We start from the raw sequence: 21,176 nt of genomic DNA on the forward strand, positions 1-21,176 counted from the left end.
CAGCTCATTTGTTCCTTACAACGGATCACAAGCAAGTACTGTTTCACAGATGAGTAGACAGGTTCTGAGAGGTGAAGTCATCTGCTTCGCACAACACAGCTGGTTAGTAAGTGGCACAGCTGGGATCAGACCCAGGACGCCTGCTGCTGAACACTTAGGCTGTATCGCTGCTTCCTAATGCCCACTGTGTGACGGGCTCTCGGAGACATACGTGTTCACATGCAAGGGAGCTCATCTGCCCTCACCACAGTCCTCATCTGTCCCCCTGTACATTCCCACGTGACAGGAGAGAAACCGTGGCTCCAAGTATAGAAGTGATTGTCTCAAGTGAGAATGTTCTGGGTGGATTACGCCCCTGCCCCAGTCCATATGCTGAAGTCCTAAGCCCCAGAACCTCAGAATGTGACCAAATAGCGTCACTGCAGAGGTGAGTAGTTGCTAAGTTAAGATGAGGTCTTGAGGGTGAGCCCTACTCCAGTATGACTGGTGTCCTTACATAGAGGAAATTTGCAGTCAGAGACAGACACACACAGAGGGAAGACGATGTGAAGACACAGGGAGAGGACGATCACCTACAAGGTAAGAAGAGAAGCCTGGGACAGACCCTTCCCTCACAGCCCTCAGAAGGAACCAACCCAGCTGACACCTCTATCTCAGACTTCCAGCCTTCAGAATGGTGAGACAATACGTTTCTGTTGTTTAAGCCACTCAGTTTGTGGTCCTTCGTTATGGTGGCCCCTGGAAATGTATACAGCAGCAGGGCAGGGATGAATGAGAGCTGAGGTTCTGCGGGGAGGTGAGGCGGCTACGATGGGGGCAGGGAAGAGGGACGTCTTCCCCCTTCACCATGTGCAGGGGCGACTCAGGGGCCCCGGGCCTGGGTCAGGACCTCACCCACGGTACACCTGGGCAGGTCCCTTCCCTCCTGGCCCTCAGTGCACCCTGGGATTGCTGGCTGAGATGGTCCCTGAGAGCCACTCCAGACCTGTGGTCCCACGGGTTTGCGAGTCCCTCAGGCTATCGTCCCATCTGCCTTGACCTGACTGAGCTGGTGTGTGTCGGGGCAGCCCTAGGGAACATTCTATTCTGCTACAGTAAGTCCCCTACATACGAAGAAGTTCTATTCCGAGAGTGCATTCGTAAGTCCAGTTTGTTTGTAAGTCCAACAAAGTTAGCTTAGGTACCCAACTAACCCAGCTGGCTATATAGTACTGTACTGTAATAGGTTTATAACACTCTTCACACAAATGATAAAAAACAAACACAAAAAATAAAGAAAAAGTTTTTAATCTTACAGTACAGTACCTTGGAAAATTACAGTAGTACAGTACAACAGCTGGCACACAGGGGCACGTTCAAATCTTTGAAAGTTCGCAACTTGAAGGTTTGTATGTAGGGCACTTACTATATTTTGTCCAGCAGAGGTTTCCCAAGATCTCATGCAGCAGCCTGTCCCTGGGGCTATTTATCCTCCTTGGACCCCTCCTGGCAACCCTTACTAACTGATTGCCTATCCAGTGTCAGACACCCTGACCACACCCTACCTGCAGGTGACACTCTCCTTCTTCCTCTCTGACTTCTCCTGCATTGTTGGTTGCCTGCTCCCTTAGCGGCTGGTGTTCCCTAAGGACCTGTGCTTGACGAGCACCCCAGGTGAATTCATTCCTGCACGTTTATTGACTGTACTCTCTGCCGGGCACTGTTCCAGGCACTAGTATACAGCAGTGAACAGCACAGGCCCAGATCTCTGCCCTCCCCCCATGCAGCTTTGGGACCTGTTAGCAGAGACAGGACTTCTCTGTAGGTGTCTTTGTCATCTAGATGTCCTGCCTCCGGGCCTGCCTTCCTATCCCCCGGGCCCTGAGGATGCACAGTGCCCAGCAGAGACCTTTCATTTCACCCAGCCTTGCTCCTCTCCTTGCTGGCCCGTCTCCACCACAAGCGGCCAGCTGCTGTCTTGAAAACCGAGTCTGCATGACACTCTCGCCCTTGACCGTCTATCACAGACTATGTCCTGCTGTATGGTGCGCTCTCCTCTTCATTACCATCCCCGGCTGGGTCCAGCCCTCTCTTTTGGATGTCTGTCCTTCCCTCCTCACTGGCTTTATTTCCTGGGGTATCTCCCCATCCAACCCACACTCACTCAGACCAATTGTCCCAGCCGCACTGTTCCTCTGCTCGAGAACCTTCCAGGCCTCCCTCCTGCCTCTTAATTTAAGCCCAAACTTTGTGCCTTGACATCTGGAGTCCTAGTATGGACTCTGGAATTGCCGGCCTGGGTTTGCATTCCTCCACTCCTTAGCTGTGTGACCACGGGCAAGTGATTTAATTTCCCTGTGCCTCAGGTTCTTGATTTGTAAAAATGGGGATACTACTAGTGCTTACTCCATAGGGTTGTCAGGAGGATCGAATGAGGTGATGACGTGCGTAAAACTCTTAGAACAGTGTCTGGAGCATCTGCAATGCTCAGTTACTCCTTAATTATTATCACTACCACTGTGGTTCCATCCTTCAAGCCGTAACCAAACAGAATGATCGGCTCTTCCTTTTACATAACCTTCTTTGCCTCCGTGCCTTTGTCTACACTTTTCCCTCTACGTGGAGTGTCCTTCTCCACTGCAAACCCTGACTATCCCTCAGCATCTTGCTCAAATACGGCCTCCTCCATGCAGCCCTCCCAGATCCTCCCATGGGAAGGGCTCACTTCTGCTTCTCAACTCTCTGGCATCTTCTCCAAAGTTATCCTATAGAAAGAGCCTCTGAGTCTCTTCTGCTCAGAAAGGGTCCCTGGGATCATTTTCTGGGGCCATAGAAATTTCTAGGGGCTTCCCTTTGGGGTGGAGGCTGACACTGGCAGGTGGGTACGAGGGAACCATCTGCAGAGGCCCTAATTTCCACTGACTATAAATAACTGTGTGTCTGAAACCACAGCAGGGCCGGGATTGTGCCAGGAGGAGTAAGATAATCGCTGTGGGGAGACGGGAGGGCCTGTATAAGTAACTCACCTGCCCTGTCGGGGCCTCTCGTGTGACAGGCAGGCCTGGAGGGACAGGCGGCCTCAGCTCTCTTGCGCTTTGTGGGACCTGGGCTGGGTGGACAACTGAGGTCGCCCTAATGCCAGAGACAGTGTAGCCTGTGGTTACCAAGCAGCATCTCTCCCCCCTCAGCCCACTTGACAGATGAGAAAACTGAGACTCAGGGAGGTGAAGTAACCAGAGACTGGTGTCCAGGGCAGACCTATTGCATGGGAACCCCACACGGGTCTTTGGAAGCCAGTGTGGGCAGGACTCCGAAGCCGCCTGGTAGGGAGGCTGGGCGGGGGCTCGGGGCAAAGGGCCGAGGGCACTGCCCCGGCCAGGGCTGGGGCGGGGCCTCAGCGACACCCCAAAGATATGAAGTTATAGTCTTTCAAGGGAAGAGGGATCTGGGGGCTGGCTCTGAGTTAGTCACCCTTTGGCCAGTCTGATGTCTGTACTGCTCTTGGGGGGGTTGGTGGTTCCTGAGGACCTGGAGGGGCCCCAGGGACTCCTAGACCTGCCCTCTTCATTGGTGGTGGGGCTTGGAGATGTCTCAGTCCATAGGGACCAGAGTCAGGTCGGTCCCCACTCGAGGCTTTCCAGCCCCGTGCGTCCTCTAACACAGGTGGGTGGGCCACGCACGAGGCCAGAACGTGGTTAGGGTGGAGTGGCTGCAAGACGAACCTCCTGAGGCCCCGCTGTGGGCCAGGCTCTCTGAGTGTGTTTCCTCATTTAATCCACAGACCAGTATGGACCCTGGGGGCTGGATTTCACCCACTCCATTTTACAGATGTAAAAACTGAGGCACTGAGAATTTACAGAACCTGAGCTCCAACCCAGGCTTTTAGACACTACAGTTCAGTATCTTTCTCTAGTACCAGAGGTTTACACATTTTTTTCTTTTCTTTTTAAAAAATTCTTTGTTTAAAAAAAAATCTCACCAGATGCTTTACCATGCAAAACAAATTAAAAAAAAAAAAAAAGGAGCTGCTCTGTTACATGGTGGGGCAGAAAGGCCAGAGCCCCCCACTCAGCATCTCCCTGACCCCTGGGGCACCTCCATGGACCCCCAGGGAACCTCGTATCAGAACAACCTCACCCAGACCTCAGTCTCTCTGCCTTCAGCGAGTTCTTTGGTTCTTTGGCCCCTGAAGAGGAGCTGTACTCACGCCTCGCCCTCATGGAGCTCACGGCCCATTTCACACTCACGTGGACAGCACAGCACAGACAAACATAAACACAATCACAGGCTGACAGTCTGCACACACTGCATGAACATACCAGCTAAAACCCAGCCTACAAAAATCAATCCACAGTCCGTGGGCTGGAGTCCTCTGTCCTTTGAGATACATCCTAGGCTCCAGGCACAATGAATCCCTCACTTCTCCCCATGCATGTGCCGGCTCTAACCCCAGGGCCTTTGCTCAGGTGCCCCTCTCATGAAGAACGTGCTGTCTTCCCCATCTCTGTGTGCTCAACTGCTCCCCGCCCTTTGAGCCCTGGCTCAGAGGAAGCCTCTCCTGACTCTGTCTCCGGCCAGGCGGAGACCGCTCCCTCCTTCGCCTGGAAGCTCACTCCCCCTTGCTGTGGAGTTATTCGTGTCAACAGGAGACAGTAGATTAAGGGCACGTTTGGCAGCCAGCCTGTCTGGGTACCGGTCCTGGCTGGGCCCCTTGTTAGCGGTGGTGCCCTGGACCCCGATTTCCTCATCGGAAAGCTGGGATACAAACAGTTTCTGCTTCACAGGGTGTGGATTGAATGAGGTGATGCCGTGAAGCCTCAGCAGAAGAGCTGGCCTTCTGTGAGCCCTCAATACGTGCTAATGAGTCTCTGGTGTCACAGCTGAACCGTGTATCACAGCTGTACCTGGTATGTATCACAGCTGGAACTGGGGTCACAGCTGAACCGTGTATCACAGGTGTACCTGGTATGTATCACAGCTGGAACTGGGGTCACAGCTGAACCGTGTATCACAGCTGTACCTGGTATGTATCACAGCTGGAACTGGGGTCACAGCTGAACCGTGTATCACAGCTGTACCTGGTATCACAGCTGGAACTGGGGTCACAGCTGAACCATGTATCACAGCTGTACCTGGAATCACAGCTGGAACTGGGGTCACAGCTGAGCCGTGTTTCACAGCTGTACCTGGTATCACAGCTGGAACTGGGGTCACAGCTGGCAGACCTGTCACAGCTAGACTGGAAAGAGTCTTCAGGGCAGGGAGACTTACAACCCAGCTCTGTACCCCCCCCCCTTTCCAGGGAATCTTTAGGGAGCTCTGGAGCAGAAGGGGGTCAGGAAGGGGCTCCACCATCCTGGACCCTGGACCAAGAGGGAATGTGCTGGAAGGCTGCCCCGTCCCGGCCTCCCACCTGTCCCATGTTCAGCCACATCACACAGATACCGCCTGAGGAGCACACGGAATCCAGAGGAACAACGTGGCCCAAGCCCGCGCATGGCAGGTGCACAGCACACGTTTGTTCAATGCGTGAATGTGTGTCAGCTTACATCTCCGCTCAGTATGACAGAAACAGGGGAAACCTGGGACAATCTTGAACCCCTGTATCCACTGGTTCTGGCAGGTGGGTATTCTGATCATACCATTTACAGATGGGGAAACTGAGGCTCAGAGGGATGGAGTGACGTGCTCAAGGGCCCCGAGGGTAGAGCTGGAACTCAGGTCAGTGCTCACAGTCTGTTACAGCCAGTAGGTGGCTTTGGGAAGCAGGCTTTGTGGATGGTGGGTCCACCTAGTGAGAGGCCTACCTGAAACGCTCCCCCCAGCCCACATCCTCCACGCCCGCTCTGGGTGCCTGACGACGAAGCACTGACCAAGCCAAGCGGCATCGCTCAAGGAAGGTGCGGTCCCTCTAGCCCTGCTGGAAGCCCCCAGGAGCCCCGTCAGTGGCAGGTCGGGCCCTTTCTCTAACTGTTCTGCATTCTCCCCAGGCCTGCAGAACCGTTTGCCCAGCACAGACTCCGCTGCCCCAGCCTGGGAAGATGGAGAGCACGTATCAATCAGCACGTGGGTTTATTTTATTGATGATTCAGAAAGATGTGCAGGTGGCCTTATGGAAAGCGTCTACACGTGATTCATCCGACTTTCGCAGAAAGCTGTGCTTCTAAGGGATTTATTTTTCCCGGTGGCGCTGGGGGTTGGGGAGGGAATATAAGCCTTGCAAATCAAATACGGCACTCATGTTTTGAAACCCATAGACTCACACGTGTTGCTTAAGCCCTTTATCTGCCCTGATAAGCTGCCTCTTTCTTCTCCACTAATTTAAACCCAACCTGTCCCTTCAAGTCACCCAGAGTCCCCAGCTGACACTGAGACAGCACCTGCCATGCACTCAGCGCTTGACACGTGTTACTGTGATCCTCACAGCGACCCTGTGAAAGAGGCACTGTTATAATCTCATGGCACAGATGAGGAAACTGAGGCACAGAGAGGTTAGGTAACTGGCCCAGTGTTCCACAGCTGGATAAGAATGGAGCCAGGACTTGACCGTGACACAGAGTTGGCCCCTTCACTGCTGGGACACTAGTCGTAGACCCCCGTCCACCCGGACGGACCCAGCTTCTGCCTGCTTCCCTGGTGTAATTATTAACAGTGTCATTATGATCACTCCAGGCTTGGTGCTCCTGAATCCTGCCTCCACACTTCTCTCCTTTCTCCCCATCCTCAAGGGCACGCAGCATGCCTGCTCTTCCTCCATACCTCCCCCGCACACAGTAGGACCACACCCCTCTGGGGTGAGCATATGACCTGGTCTGGCCTATCAGCCTATTCCATCCTCTGGCCACAGGGATTAGTTCAAGGGTGGCTCCAGGTGACCCAGTAGGGGGGAAACCCTGAGAAAGAGGTGCCTTTGGCTGCTGGGGGCCTCACGGGGTGAAGGCCTGCCCGAGAATGAAGCCAATACAGAGGACGGTGGAGGTGGAAGAGAGCAGGAGAGGGACGGACAAAGCCCTTCTCAGCACTGGCGGCCCTGGATCCAGCCATGCCTGAGGCCAGAACAGTCCCTGGACGTCTCAGGCACACAAGCCAGAAAATCCCCTTGTTGCATAAGCCAGTTTGAGATGGGTTTCTATCAAATAGGATCCTAATAGATAGAAATGGTGATGACTGTTTGGTAGAAAACCTTCAAAGCACATTCAACTCACTATCTCCAAACGGCAGAGAGCGAAGTAGCACAATTCCCATTTTACAGATGAGAAAGCTGAAGTTACCAGTCTAAATATCTTGCCTGAGGTCAAGAACCTACTTAGTGACAGAGGCAAGGCTGGGAAGCCTCCCCAGGCTTCACGCCTGGCCCTCCTCCACCCCTGCATGTATTTGAGAAGGTGGTTGGTTACCTCAGCCTCTTAAATACCTGGAGGGGCTTTGCTCCTCCAGGCCTTGCCCCTGACAGCGTCCTGGGTTGCTTCACATGAAGACGGCGGTGGGGAGGGGCTGGTGGGGGAAGGCGTCCTCCCTCATCTCTGGCCAGGTATGAATTCCCTGCATGGACCCTGTGTCTGAGCGGGCCCCCAGCTCCACCCTGCCTGGGACACTGCTACAGCTGTGTCTGCCTCACTTTCCCTGTTGACCTCTCAGGGCTCCAGAGATACCTGGGGAGATGGAGCACACGGAGAAACAAAGCATCACAGTGACAAACAGGAGACCCCCTTTGCTGCCTTCATGCCCCCCCCCCCGCCCCGTGCCTGCGCAGTGGTGGCTCTGCGCAATGTGGGCCCTGCCAGGTCTGAGGGGTGTCTCGTTCATCATCGTGTTCATGCCACATGGGGTACCATCTCCCATGATCTGCTCTCCTGTCCTCCCTCAGCCCCTCTCTCTCCCCGACTTGGGCAGGCCATAGGATTCATACAAAATTAACTGGAGGTTCCATTTCACAACACTCCGATGTATCCGGTTCCCACCCTACCCTGCGGCTGCCCTGTCTTCTTTGTCCCCTTTCTCCCCCACCATGAAATATGCAATGCAGGGAGCGCCCAGCAGGGCCTCTTGAGCTGCCCCTGCTGACAGCTGGTGGTGCAGGGTCAGGAGTGAAGGACGAGAGCCATGCATGCCGAGTGAGTGGCTCAGGGCACTGCCACTCCGGGCTCCCGGGAACCGAAGCTAAGTGTTCTCTGGGTGACGCAGGGTGTCCTGTGTCCTGTCCCCACACTGCAGCCTTCCATACTACACAGAGAGGGACGCTAAGCACCCCACCTCTTCCTTCTCCCTCCCTTCCTTCATTCTGCTGATGCTTTCTGAGTCCCAGGCATTGCAGCAGGTGCTGGGATACAGTGGAGAATGACAGTCAGCTCCTGCCTCAGGGCTCACAGGCCACCCCAACACCCACTACCCATCTTTCCAGACAATGCGACGTCGCCTCCTCTGGGAAGCCTCCTCTGATAGCACACTGACCCTTTGTTGGGCACCATCTTATTTAATTGCCTAATTTTTGTACAGGGATGGGGCCAGATCATGATTTTTTTTTTAAAAAAGAGATACTTGGGTATAATAATAACAATGATAACGAACATCATTTTGTAAGTGTCTAGGGACTGCCACACAGTGCTAAGCCCTTCATGTGGATGACCTGATTTATTTCTCACATCATCCTGTGAGGTAGGTAGTGTTATGCCCATTTTACAGATAAGACAACTGAGGCTCAGAGAGGATTCACTGAACTCTCTCAGTGTCCCTTGAAGAGTAAGCCAGTCAGGATTCAAACCTGGGTCTCAGGGGCTCTACTGTCCTAGGCTGGACAGGTATGAAAAGAAGGGAGCAGTGGAGGGCACGAAGGGAGGGGCATGACCAGGATGGAAGAGAACCAGCAGTGGGAGAGGAAAGCAATGGCACTCAATGGCCCAGTGAAATACCCAACACTGCCAGACCACGGGCGCTGAGTTCCCGGCCTGTGCGGGCAGCAGGTGGTACCCCGGATGGGAGTTGATTTCTATGGCTTCAGATCCCCTCTAGCACTTGCAGAGATCTTTTTGCCTAAAATTAGCTGGATGTGAACAGGAAGGCTAATTTATGCGGGGCCTGGAGCAGTTTCCGGGAGTGTGACTCAGAGGCTGCTCTCTGCTGACGTCAGCAGACTAGGGCAGGGGGTGTCGGGAATGGCCAACCTGGGACCCTGGGACAGGCTGGAGCTGGGACAGCTCCAGACCACTGGGCTTTGAAGTTGGGGGCTGGGGCTGGAGGCCAAGCATTTCTCTGAGTCAGAAGAGGGCTAAACAGGGCAGAACAAATGCTGAGCATGAGAGGGAAACTGAAAAGTGCCCTGGCGGCTCCACCCTCCTCAGACCCTTGGCAGACAGAAGGCACCTTCGCAGGACTGTTCCTAGGTACACGCGCGTGGCTGGGGGCGGAGGGCACACCTGGCTGTGGTGTCTGACACAGCTGTGTTCAAAGTCTGAGCTGATGTGAGCCATGGTGGTGACCTTGAGCCCTCATGCTTCCCATCTGTGAAATGGGTAACACCACCTGCCGCCAGGAATGTGGGTGATAAGGATGCAGAACAGCCTAGTAAAACGTGTAGCATCAGCTCGGACACTGGCCAGTGTCCCAGAAGCGTCAGATTTCACCGTTTCCGGAGAACGTGACTGCTTCTTCCAGAGTAGTGATAATCATACTGGAAACAACAAAAGCTGATGTTGACTGAGGACTTCTATGCCGGGAACTTGGCCTGATCTCGACGTTCAAAACCCATGTTACTGATGGGGAAATGGAGGCGTTTAGTCTCTGGGGCTGAATTCTAACCCACAGTGCTGTCCATGTGCCTGGTAGGCAGGGTACTAAGCTACTTCACTTTAGCCTCACCACAACCCTATGAGGTAGTCACTATTATTATCCCATTTTTCAGATAAGGAAACTAAGGCACAGAGAGGCTGAGTAACTTGCCCAGAATCACACAGCTGTTAAGTGACACAGCTGGGATTTGAACCCAAGTTGTCCAAGTCCAAGTCCAAGAGTAGCTTTACGCTCCTCTGTCCTTCCCCAAACCTCTTTCAGCTCCATCTGCACCCTGGGAAATCCTTCAGGGGATCAAGGCAGCAGGGGCTCTGGTTAATCCTACTGTGGGCTTTCCTCCTTCTCAGGGACGTTTCCCATGAGAGATCTCACTTGATGCTCATGAAATATTAGAAAACCAAGGCCCAGAGAGGTCAGACAAAAGCCTCAAAGGCACACAGCTGACAGGCAGCAGAGCAACAGTCAGAGCTGTCATTATCGTTTCCATTTTACAGATGAGAAAACAAAGTCTCCTTTATTTTTCTTTTCATGTAACTTCTTGCAGCACATCAGCAGTCAGGGGAATTCTATCTAAGAAAGGTGGCTCTGTGCCACATCACATGCTTTCCCTTCTCTTCCCTCCATAGCCAAGTTCAAACACCTCCTCCTCCAGGTAGCCTTCCCTAACCTCCACTGCCCACCCATCTCGTTTCTCCTCGATCCCTGGGGTCCTTGCTGCACTTGGTCTGGATTATCTGCTGTTCTGGCTGCTCAGCCATCTGAGAGCTTCTCTCTGTGGGCTGGGGACTCAGTGGCCACATCTCAGGGTTTTATGGGTCAGTTACCCACCCTCCTCTGTGCCAGGCACCGGGATGGGTGCTGGATGTTCAGAGAGGAGCAGGACAGGATTCCTGCCCTCAGGTGCACACCTGCTGTCCCCAGCTGGAGCGTGGCCATGAGTCACTCGATTTCCCAGGTCCCCGAGCCTGTCAGGTGGGAGGGGAGGGTGGATTTCTTAACCTGGGGTCCAGGGCCTGGCTTTGAGGGGCTCTGCGAACATGCTGGTAGCGTGGACCACACTGTTGCACACAGTTGACTATTCTTCTGCGGGGAGGGGCCATAGATTCCATCAGGTTCACCACAGAGTCTGGGGTCCAGAGACACTTAATAATTCCTGACTCAAGAGAATCTCCTGGTCCCATTCAAAAGGCAAAGACCATTGGGACAACCCTGCCTCCTAGCAGGTCAGGTGTGCCAAACTGACGGTGGAGGTGAGCATGGGCCATTCTGCCACAGATCGATGTTTACATGAGGCCGGGGCCCAGGAGCCCCCCCGGCTGAGCCCACTCCCATCTCAGGGCCACACGTGGCTGTTCTCAAGCCCTGAGCTAGAATCGCGCAGGGAAGAAACGACGCTTCCCCTATTTCCACCCTCCCCACCAAAACAAAACCAAACAATATCAAAAAAGCAAAAGGCGTTTCTAAACTTCTGCCCAGACTCAGCAAGGTGGGCGAAACATCAGAGACAGCAGCGAATCTGGGAAGAAGGACCAGTCTTAGCTTTTCCTCCTGACCCAAGAGAAGAGGGCCCCAGACGAAGAGGGACACTGACCCCTGGCGCCGCAGGGCACAGTGGGTGCCGGCACAGCAACGGACCGTCTGGCCCTGGCTGAGCAGCTAGGTCCACAGGCAGCCTCAGATTTCTTGTCTGTCAGTGGGGATGAGACTTCAAATGCTGCCTGCCTCCCAGGGTGTGGTCTACACCTGGTGGAGGGATTGTCATCCACTCTCTTTAGAATAATAACGGCTGCCACTGTACCTACTGAGCACCTACTGTATGCTCAGGCTTCCACTAGGCCCTGTGAGGTAGGTATCGGCCATTTTCCAGAGGAAGAAAGTGAGGCTCTGCAGCTTCTTTGCACCAAGCTGCAGGACTGGGGGTGCCAGGGCAGAGTACCTCACACCTGTGCTTTTGGGGTTTATTTAGGGAACTTTTCTTCTTCCTCGTGAGGGGAAGGTAACTGCGGGGATGGAACCCAAACTCTGAGCTCTGGTGCGCAAGCTGGGCTGGTGCCCTTCCTCTCCGCCTTGTGGCAGATGACATGGCTTTGGTCCCCTCCAGAAAGCTGAAACCTTCCCTGTCTGGAGATTGCAGGCCTGCTCATTTTGGCAGTTGTAAGAAAGCCCCACGCCCAGCTCCAGGGCAAGACACACATGGGCATCTGTCACCTTTCCCGTGACAGCCCATCTTCCTGCCTGCCCTGTCTTCCCAGCAGCTCCACGGCTGCCCCAGAGACCGAGGGATCCCCAATCAGAGTCTGGATTTGGATGAGTCGGACATGACGCAGCCCAGCAGCAGGGGCTGGGGAGCTGGAATTGGCTCATTGGTTCCATGCTCAAGCCCAGATGAGGGGGTTCCTGGGGCCTGGGTAAGGGAGCCCAGGGTCTGACGGAGCCCCGAATTCAAACCCCGTGTTTAAGCCTTGTGCACCTACCTTCGACAGGTGAGGTTTTGAGGCGCCGGCAGATGGTGTCAGTGTCCCCGTAGGTCTCCTTGATCTTGACCACGGCCTCGGTGCCCCGCAGCTCCATGAGGGAGCGCAGCTCCTCCATCGTGCACCCAAACTCGCCCCCATGGCTCGACTCATTTCTTTGGTTTTTGGAGTAAAAGTCACTGTTGGTCATGTCACCCATGTCTGCCGCGGTCCCCGCTCGGGGTGGGTCCGAGGGTCAGTGCTGGACAGGAGGCTGCCAGGCGACGGCTCCGTGTGGCTGTCCTCAGCACACCCTCACTGGACGGCTGTGGCTCCTGGCAGCTGACTCCAGGGGGCAGCCGAGGTGGGCTGGCGACAGTGGCGGTGGGCTCTGAGGGGCGTCCCCGGGCGTGGGGCAAGGTCCAGGGGCCGGAGGGGCTCAGGGCTGTAGACCCAGGAGTCTCCATTCAGCGGGGCCCATGCTGCTCCCTGGAGCTGGCATCTACATGGTCGGGGTGATGGCTCCTGCAGGGGCAAGCAGAGAGGGGACAGGGGTCAGACACTGGAGGCCTCATGGGGCAGGTACCCAGGAGGCCCGGCTTGCAGGTGCTACACACACGCCCCCCACCCCAAGTAACACCCACCACACATACACATACCTGGACGTGGATGTTCGTACAACACCCCATCGTGCACCGGCACCCACTGCAAATCCAAACGTACTGACACCCACTAGGCCCTCCATGCTACACCCCACCCCCAGGCTCATTAGGTTATGAGCCTGATGTACCCTCATAACACATGCTAACCCCCTAATTGTCCACTATGGACACACTGACTTCGCGAAACGAACCCTGGTGTACACACACCCTGTGACATGCCGCTTGGGGTGCAACACCCCACCTGCCTACTATTTTTAGGGCCCACCCACTGCCATACACACACACCAACACAGGGCCCCCTTCACACACACGGTGGCGGACACCCCCTCCCCACCAGGCACACTGTCACACGTAGTCACATTTACAGGCGTCATCTTAACATCCCCACCTCCTCCCCTCAAAAATACCAGAGCTCACAACCCTGTGTACACACATGCCATGCCCACACAATCAGGGGCCTAACCCCTGCCCCCAAGAAACAGCTCCCAGACGCCCCAGCACGGATGCTTCCCCTGTCCACGCCTCCTATATCTGCCGAAACGCACTGCTCTCCCCACTGAGTCTCACAGGCGTGGGGATGGGAGAAAGCAACCTGCCTGCACCCGCGGCCCACAGCTACACTGATCGAGGGCCTCAGCCTCGCCAGAGGGTCCGTCTCATGCATATTCACCAGGATGTCACTGTGGCCCTCAGAATGAACCGGGGTCAACAGAACCCTCACCTTGGGGCCCCAGAGTCCGGAACCACGGACCGCGGCTGCCACGTCCCTTAGGGAGCCCAGGAGGAGGAGGGAGCCCCGGCTACTCCCTGCCCGCCTGGCCACCCTTGCCGGAGTGTGGCATCTGTGGAGCTGCCAGGAGAGAACCCAATCCACCCAGATACCCAACACCGGTGGCCAAGGCCCCGGCAAGCGTTGGGTGACAAAGGGCCTCTGCTGAGCTCAGCTGGGTCTGGCACAGGGACTGGCCCCGCCCAGCAGCCGCGGAAAGCTGGCCGTCCTAGGCCCAGAACAGTGAGGGGGAAAAGGTGGGGGCAGGAAGGTGGGACTGAGCCCCACTCCAGCCCCAACTCCTCCCTCGTGTCCCCCTCCCCTGCCTCATCTCTTTCCTTCACAATCCTTTCCTCTTGCACAGAGTTTTAGACCTGGAGGTAATTTAGGGTTAATCTCATTTTCCCAGTGAGGAACCTGAAGCTCAGAGAGGGAAAGGAACTTGTCCAGAGACACACAGAGCAAGAGTGGACGGAGCCCAGAGCTGGGCTGGGATCTCCCGACTGCCAGCCCGTTGCTCTTTCCCCTCCCACTAGGGGGCGCTCCCTCCCCTCTCTCTAAAGAACAACACAGGATCCTAAATCACAGCAATCCGGGTTCAAATCCGAGATCTCCTGAACCCCGGCTGTGGGATCCTGGGCAAGTCCCTTCACTTTTCCGAGGCTCAGTTTCTTCATCTGTAAAATAAGTCATTCTCCCCTGTGCCCCAGCTACTTCCCGGTTTACTGGGAACTAATTGTGAACCACCGTGTTCAAATCCAGTGAGCTTCCACCCGGGGTACAGAGCTTCCCAGCCTGGATCAGGGGGTGCTGGAGCCACAGGAGAAGCCTGTCATACCTCACAGGAGGGCACTTGCACTCAAGGATGCAACAGGAAGCCTTATTTTCACACTGGGACCAACTGGTATCTTACCGAGTAGAACTTAAAATGGGCCTGATGCCTTAAGCAGAGACACGAGACGCCAAAGAACGTGTGTGCTTGGGATTCCCACCCGCAGTCCTGCAGGAATACTCGGGGCCCCTGGCCATCCGGGCATGCACCACCACCATAACCCGTGAGTTTTGACCCCAACGGTATATCCCCGAGAGGAGCAGGTGAGGCAGGGACCAAGCAGGCCTGTGTGCAGAGATGCCGTGGAGGTTAACTGGACGGGCTCCAGAAGACACAGCCTCTGGGTTCGAGTTCTGCCACCTCTCAACAGACTGGGAGGCCAATTCACTTTAGTTTCATTATCTTAAACAAAGGGAGGGGGAGTAATAGTATCTACTTCATAGGTATTATGAGGCTTAAGTGAATTATTTCATGCAGAATACTAAGAATTGAGTCAAGCGCATGGTAAGCACTAATTATTGTGATTATTAGCAATCATACAACCACTTTATGAGACAGGTAGTCTTGTTATTCCCTAGAACATATGAGGAAACCGAGGCCAAGAGAGGTGAGGTCACTTGCCCAAGGTCACAGAGTTGGCGAGCGGAAGAGCTGGGATTTGAACTCAGGCAGTCTGGATCCAGAGACACTGTTATTCATCAGGATGTTCTGCTGCCTTCCCTGGTGCATCGCCCTCAGAGCGTTCTTACAATGCTTAAATGAAGCGCTATATGTGATTGAAAGTGCTTTGCAAAAACCACAAGGGACTCTAACGCCGAGGTGCTGTCTTCTATCTGTCTTCCTGCTACCTGTGGCGTGTCCTACAGGCACTGATAATTACATCTCTGACAGCACGAGCTATGAGACCCGTTAGCAGTAATTATATCTGTGATGACAACAGCAGAGATGAGTTAATGGGCTACTGGTGATTTTAATGACTATTGTGTTAAGATGAACAATGATCTTCAACCAACTATCCATCCATCTACCCATATGTCCATCCATCCATTCATCCAACCAACCACTCATTAATTGTGTCGTGTGCACCTACTTTGTGCTGACAAGGGGGAAGAGAGACAATTAGATGAGTGACCTCCATAATATGATGGGTTTGCCATGACAGGGAGCCCCAGGTGCTGTGCATGTCCAGACCAGGAAGATGTGACCTGGCCCAGGGTATCAGAGAAGATTTTTCCTTTTAACATGAGTAGGGAGTTTTTTTCCCCTTCAGGAAAATGGGCCGTGTGACTTTGGAGAAGTCACCTAACCTTTCTGGGCCTCATCTGCCCAGTGAGGTTGACCCATCTGTCTTACAGGCTGCTGTAAGGACCCATTGAGGCCCTTATGTGTGGGTCTCTGTGTGGCTCCTGGCCTGGAGCAGATACTCTACAGTGCTGGCTTCTGCACCTCCCCCAGCCTCCCTCCTACCTACACACCGTTATTAGCAACTGCACCTCCCTCAAGGCTGAGATGAGGTTCATTTGTAGCCAGTTCTTAATACCACACTGACAGTCACCCCTGTCCTAATTGATGGGCACACTGGCTGCTATGGACTGAATGTGTCCCCCTGCCCCAAATTCATATGTTGAAGCCCTAATCCCCAGTGTGATGATATTTGGAGGTGGCGCCTTTGGGAGGTAATTAGGTCATGAGGGTAGAACCCCCACAAATGGGATTAGTCTTCTTATAAAAAAGAGACATGACAGAGATGATCTTTCTTGGTCGTGTGAGGACAGTGAGAAGGTGGCCATCTGTAATCCAGGAAGTGGGTTCTCACCAGGAACTGAATCTGCTGGTACCTTGAGCTTGGACTTCCCAAACTCCAGCACTATGAAAAATAAATTTCTGTTGTTTAAGCCACACAGCCTATGGTATTCTGTTATAGCAACCCGAGCTAAGACGTGTGCCTGGGCAGGGCAGAAGTCTGGGCAGCCAGTCCTGGGCCCAGAGAGGTTGAGCAACACAACTAGGGGGCACACAGCCAACTGGGGTCACAGCCCACTGAAAAGCCCCTCCCTGTTTTCCAAGCTCCTGCTGTGTGACCTTGACCAAGCCCCTTTCCTCCCTGGGCCTCAGTTTCCCATGTGGAAACTGAAGAGATTGGACTGGTGTTCTCTGGGGTCCCTTCAGGCTCTGGTGCGCCAGCTCCTTCAGAATCCAGAATGAATGTTCTGACAATATTGGGTTTATGCATTTCGGTTTCCTCTTATTAGCATTTAAATGACTCTGTATTGTTACATTTCAGTGACTCAAGAATAGGTTGGGGCACCTTAATAAAAAGTCTTTGCCAAGAGAGACTCTGGCAGAGGAAGGAGCAATGGATTTTTTTTTTTTTTGGAGTCAATTTAACAAAGAAGAAATCTATCTCTCGAAGGAAGCTTTTAAAAAAAACACCCCAAAACCTAAACCATCAGCTTTTCAAATCCTAATTGAAGGACGGGACATCGCAAATGAATTACGTGCTAAAAATAATTTTCGGATGCCGAATCGGCCTGTTTTCTGACCTGCGGAATTTAAATGCCATCTTCATATGTATTTATAAAGTTACCCTTTACTTTGAATCGCCCCTGGCACCAGTGACAGATGTGGGGACACAGGCCCCGTCTGGAGATCCCTGATGATGAAGCCTGATGCTGCCATTTGGTAGTTTTGTGATGGGGGTGGAGTGGGGGGGGGGGCAAGGTCTTAGCCCCTCCCTGGGCCTCCATCCCCTCTTACCCGCACGCCTCCCTCCCGCACAGGGCTTTGCGAGGCCTACCTGAGCTAGAGCTCAGAGCAGTTCCTGGCACAGCGTAAGACTTGTTCAACAGGGACTGTTCTTCTGATGGTGACTTAACTCGCTCCTTCCCTCTGCTCTCAGCTCACCCCCACAAGTCTGCTCTCAGACTGCCCCCCACGCTACTGTCCTGAACATGGGGCTCAGGCCAACCATGCCATCCCCACAAAGCTCCCAGCACTGCTTGGAAGGCTGGGGAGGGTCCCAGCTTGTACGCACAGCTTACAGGGCTAGCCTCTCCTCTGCTCTGGTCCTGACTGACTAATCCCCACAGGCAGGACATTTTCTTTCCTCTCCTGGATGCAAATTCTGGCCTTTCTGTGGTCCCCACCCTGCCCCGCCCCAGCTGAGGGGACCCTCCTCGGTGCTGACCGGGGAAACGGGTGACCTCAGCCAGGCAGCTGGGGGCAGAGGGACAACTGCTCTTCTTCCCTCAGCCTCACTGGGAGAGTCAAAGCGTTGTAGCCATTGTCTTAGCCGCCCCTCTCTGGGGGAGGGAATGTTCCGTGTATGTGTGTGTCAGAGGGTACCTGTGGTGTGTCAGCAGATGTGTACTGACTCTGGGTGACCCTGGAGGACAAGGTGTGCTGTGCAGGTCTACCGGAGTACGTCAGGATGAGTGTGTACCTGTGAGTGTGAGTGAGCCAGAGATGTGTGTCCCATGCCCGCCTCTGAGTGTGCAAGCCCCACGATCTGTGTGTATGTGTGTGTGCATCAAAGCTGACAACGACAGTCTCGGCTTTGAATCCTCACCGTCAAGGAGACAGAACGGGGAGAGAGGAAGGGAATTGAAAATGAATACCTCAGAGGCGAGTTTAGTGCTATTTTTAGAAAACTCCTATCCTGTTAACCAGAAAAGGAAAATCTAAAAAAAAAAAATTTTTATATATATATATATATATATATATATATATATATATATATATATATATTCCACAGAAGCAGCCACGCACCAGCCTCAAAGGCACAGATGGCGGAAGCAGGGCCAGGGCGTGGGCTGCTAGGCACTCAGGGTGTCTCACATAGCTTCTCACTCTCCTGCCTGGCTCAAGGGAGGGTAGGTCCCCAGCCCTTAGCTGCCCAGCAGGGTCAACTCTCTCTACTTCCCCTGTTCTCCAAAGGAGTTTCCAGTGTTGCATGGTAGGAAACCCCCCACATTTCTGGTCCTCTAGGTGTCTTACATACCCACTCATCCACTCACCCATCCATCCATCCATCCATTTGTCCATCCACCTGTCCGTCCATCCATCCATCCATCCATCCATCCATCCATCCATCCATCCATCCATCTATCTATCCATCCATCCACCTCTCCAATAAAAAGCTGCATCTCAGGCCCTGCCCCAAGCACTGGGACTCTGAAGAGAGCAAGGGAGGTGCACAGACCCTCCTTCTAGCTGTTGAAGTTACGCTCACTTTGCCACACAGAGTCCCCCGAAACCCCATGGTCAGGCTCTGCAGACCAAGTTGAATGATTCCTGCACAACTTTTGCGTCAGAGTTTGGGAGGATGTAATCCAAATGGCACTCGCCTGGGAACCAGATCTGCTGAGCCCCAATCTTGGCTTGACCACTACTATTAATAGAGATTGCTTAGCACACGCTTCCATGGGCTGTGTAGTATCACTGTCCCTGTTTACAGGCAAGAAAGCTGGGGCTCAGAGGGTTACAGATGGCCAATGCCGTACAGATGGGACCCGGCATAGTTTAAATATGCCTGCTTGAGTCCAAAGCCTCTGTGTTTCCTCTGTGTCCCGATGCCTTTCACCAACTCACGGTATGGCCTCGGACCAATGCCTTCTTCCCTGTGCCTCAGTTTCCTGTCCTATAAAGTGAGAGGGGGACTGGACAGATACTCAGTCTTAAGGGGCCATTTTAGCGCCATCCTCAAGGATTCTCCCGTCACCGGATACTGGCTTCTAAGGGCACACACACTTCCCCAAGCCTCCTTGCTGTCCTGCCATCCCCAGCAGAGCACCATTCTAGTTGCAAGCCAACTCCTGCTTGGCTGGAGGCCTAAGGAAGGAGAAATGCCCTAGAACCTGGGAGTCACAGGCTGACGAGAATTCACCTGGTGCCTCTGACATCCACTGCCCGCCCCCCTCAGCCTCTGCATGGCAGTGCTTGCCTTCCACGATTTGTACCCTTTATGTGCTCCTTGTTTAGAAATCTTCCCTTTAAAAAGGAGAGTTTTCCGATGAAGCAAAAACAGTAAAGTCATCAGCATATCAAGGCAAGAAAGCTTAGCTGAGGCAGAAAAGTGTTGGGGGAGACTTCACTTTGGCCTGCAAGAGAGGGGACATGCAGTGAGGAGGCTGGGGATGGTGACTCTGCCTAAGATGGACCAGCTGTCCTGGAAAGTGTCCTCTGGTTTCAGTCAAACGTCTCAGCCACCTCCCCAGCCTCATTTCTTGCCCTGCCCAACTTTCCCTACAGATGCAATGACTTCCCTGGCTGCCCCCAGCCTCCAGATCCTAACTGGCTAGGGTGACACTGTCCCTTCCTGTCTTCATCTGCCTCCTTCTCTCCTGCCTCCAGCTTTGTCTCCGTGGATTACAAGCAGAGGCCTGAAGAAAGGACAAAAAATGATAACAGCAACGCTTGGATCATACCTGCTATGTGCCAAGTACCATCCTATGCGCTCCACATTTTTTATCTCATTTAATCCTTCACAACAACCCTAGGCCATGGGTATTGCCACACTCTCGTTTTCCACAGGAGAAACAGAAAAAGAGAGTGCAGTGATTGGCATAGGTCTTTGGTTGGAGGGGTGAGGGCGGCAGAGGCGGGTCTCTCACACACACACACAGACACTCTTAAGGGCTCACTCCCATCCCTCTTTCCAGCAGACCAGGCTCCTACCCTTTTTTCTGGTTCCTATAATGAAGCACAGGGTTCTGCCATGTCAGTGCTCTGACCGTAAACAACAGCAGGTCGCTGGCTCCTTGGGGAGTCTTCAGGCTTCACCTCTGACCATGGAGGGTTGGGGCCCAGGGAGCCGTCTCTGGGGATGAAGTGTTGATGGATGGATGGAGGTGGGTGCTGGGAGGGATTGGGTAGCTAAGGTCAGGGAATCTGAGAACCACAGGCCCCCCTCTCTCTGCTGCAGGCTGACTAGCAGAGGCCGGGAGTGAGCGCTGCCCACGTGCTTGTGGTGCTGACTGACAGCCCCCCTGGGGAGGACAAAGAAACACGCAGTGGGGAACGGTCTCCACTGGGAGCTGTCCCCAAGGCCACAGTGCTGATTCGGGATCTGAGTTGGTTTTAGGGACCACGTGCCAAGGAGCTGTCCATGTTCTGTGGTGCTGACATAGGGCAAAGGGTTAGAGTGCCCTTAGAGCTACCCAGGATAGCAGTGCTGACCAGCGGAGCGCAGGGTTGGGAAGCCTGAGGAACTGGGTGCAGTAGGGAGGGCGCAGGGCATTTTCCTTGAGCTATGTGAGCAGGCATGGGTAGCTGGCCCCAGGTATTTGTGCTGTCGCTCAAAGCCAGGTTGTCAGGCAATGAGGTGTCCTAGTGAGCGGGCCTGAGCCCAGAAAATGACACCAGGCAAAAGGTCACTTGGGGCCACTTACATGCACGCACAGAAGACTCACCTTGGCCCATCAGTGCCACCTGTCACCAATGCCAGAAATCCCACCACTAATGATTCATTCTTTTGTGTTGTGCTTGGTCCCTTCCCTCTGGTTCCTGCTGGGACCATAGTTCAGTGGTGGCATCTCATTCTGTCTGAATTTATTAAATTCTTTCCTCCATGGAATGGGGAAGGAAAATTCACCCAAAGAGATGCCAAGGGATGAGTTTAAGTTGGGAGATTACTTTCGAATAGCTGGGTAAGTCCTTTGGGGTCCAAATCAGAGAAGCTGGAAGCTAAGGCTTGG

The 21,176-nt window shown here is 53.8% G+C and overlaps 1 protein-coding gene across 1 annotated transcript in view; it reads right to left on the reverse strand.

Moving 5' to 3' along the window:
* Positions 1-21,176, reverse strand: part of ATP2B2 (ATPase plasma membrane Ca2+ transporting 2) — a 402,426-nt gene that overhangs the window by 96,293 nt on the left and 284,957 nt on the right. Inside the window, exon 6 of the mRNA XM_079933858.1 lies at positions 12,240-12,743. Within this exon, the coding sequence (XP_079789984.1) occupies positions 12,240-12,438 (199 nt within the window). The 5' untranslated portion in view covers positions 12,439-12,743. The remainder of the gene's footprint in view (positions 1-12,239; positions 12,744-21,176) is intronic.

This window comes from Stenella coeruleoalba (assembly GCF_951394435.1).
Source record: "Stenella coeruleoalba genome assembly, chromosome: 10".
NCBI lineage: Eukaryota > Metazoa > Chordata > Mammalia > Artiodactyla > Delphinidae > Stenella > Stenella coeruleoalba.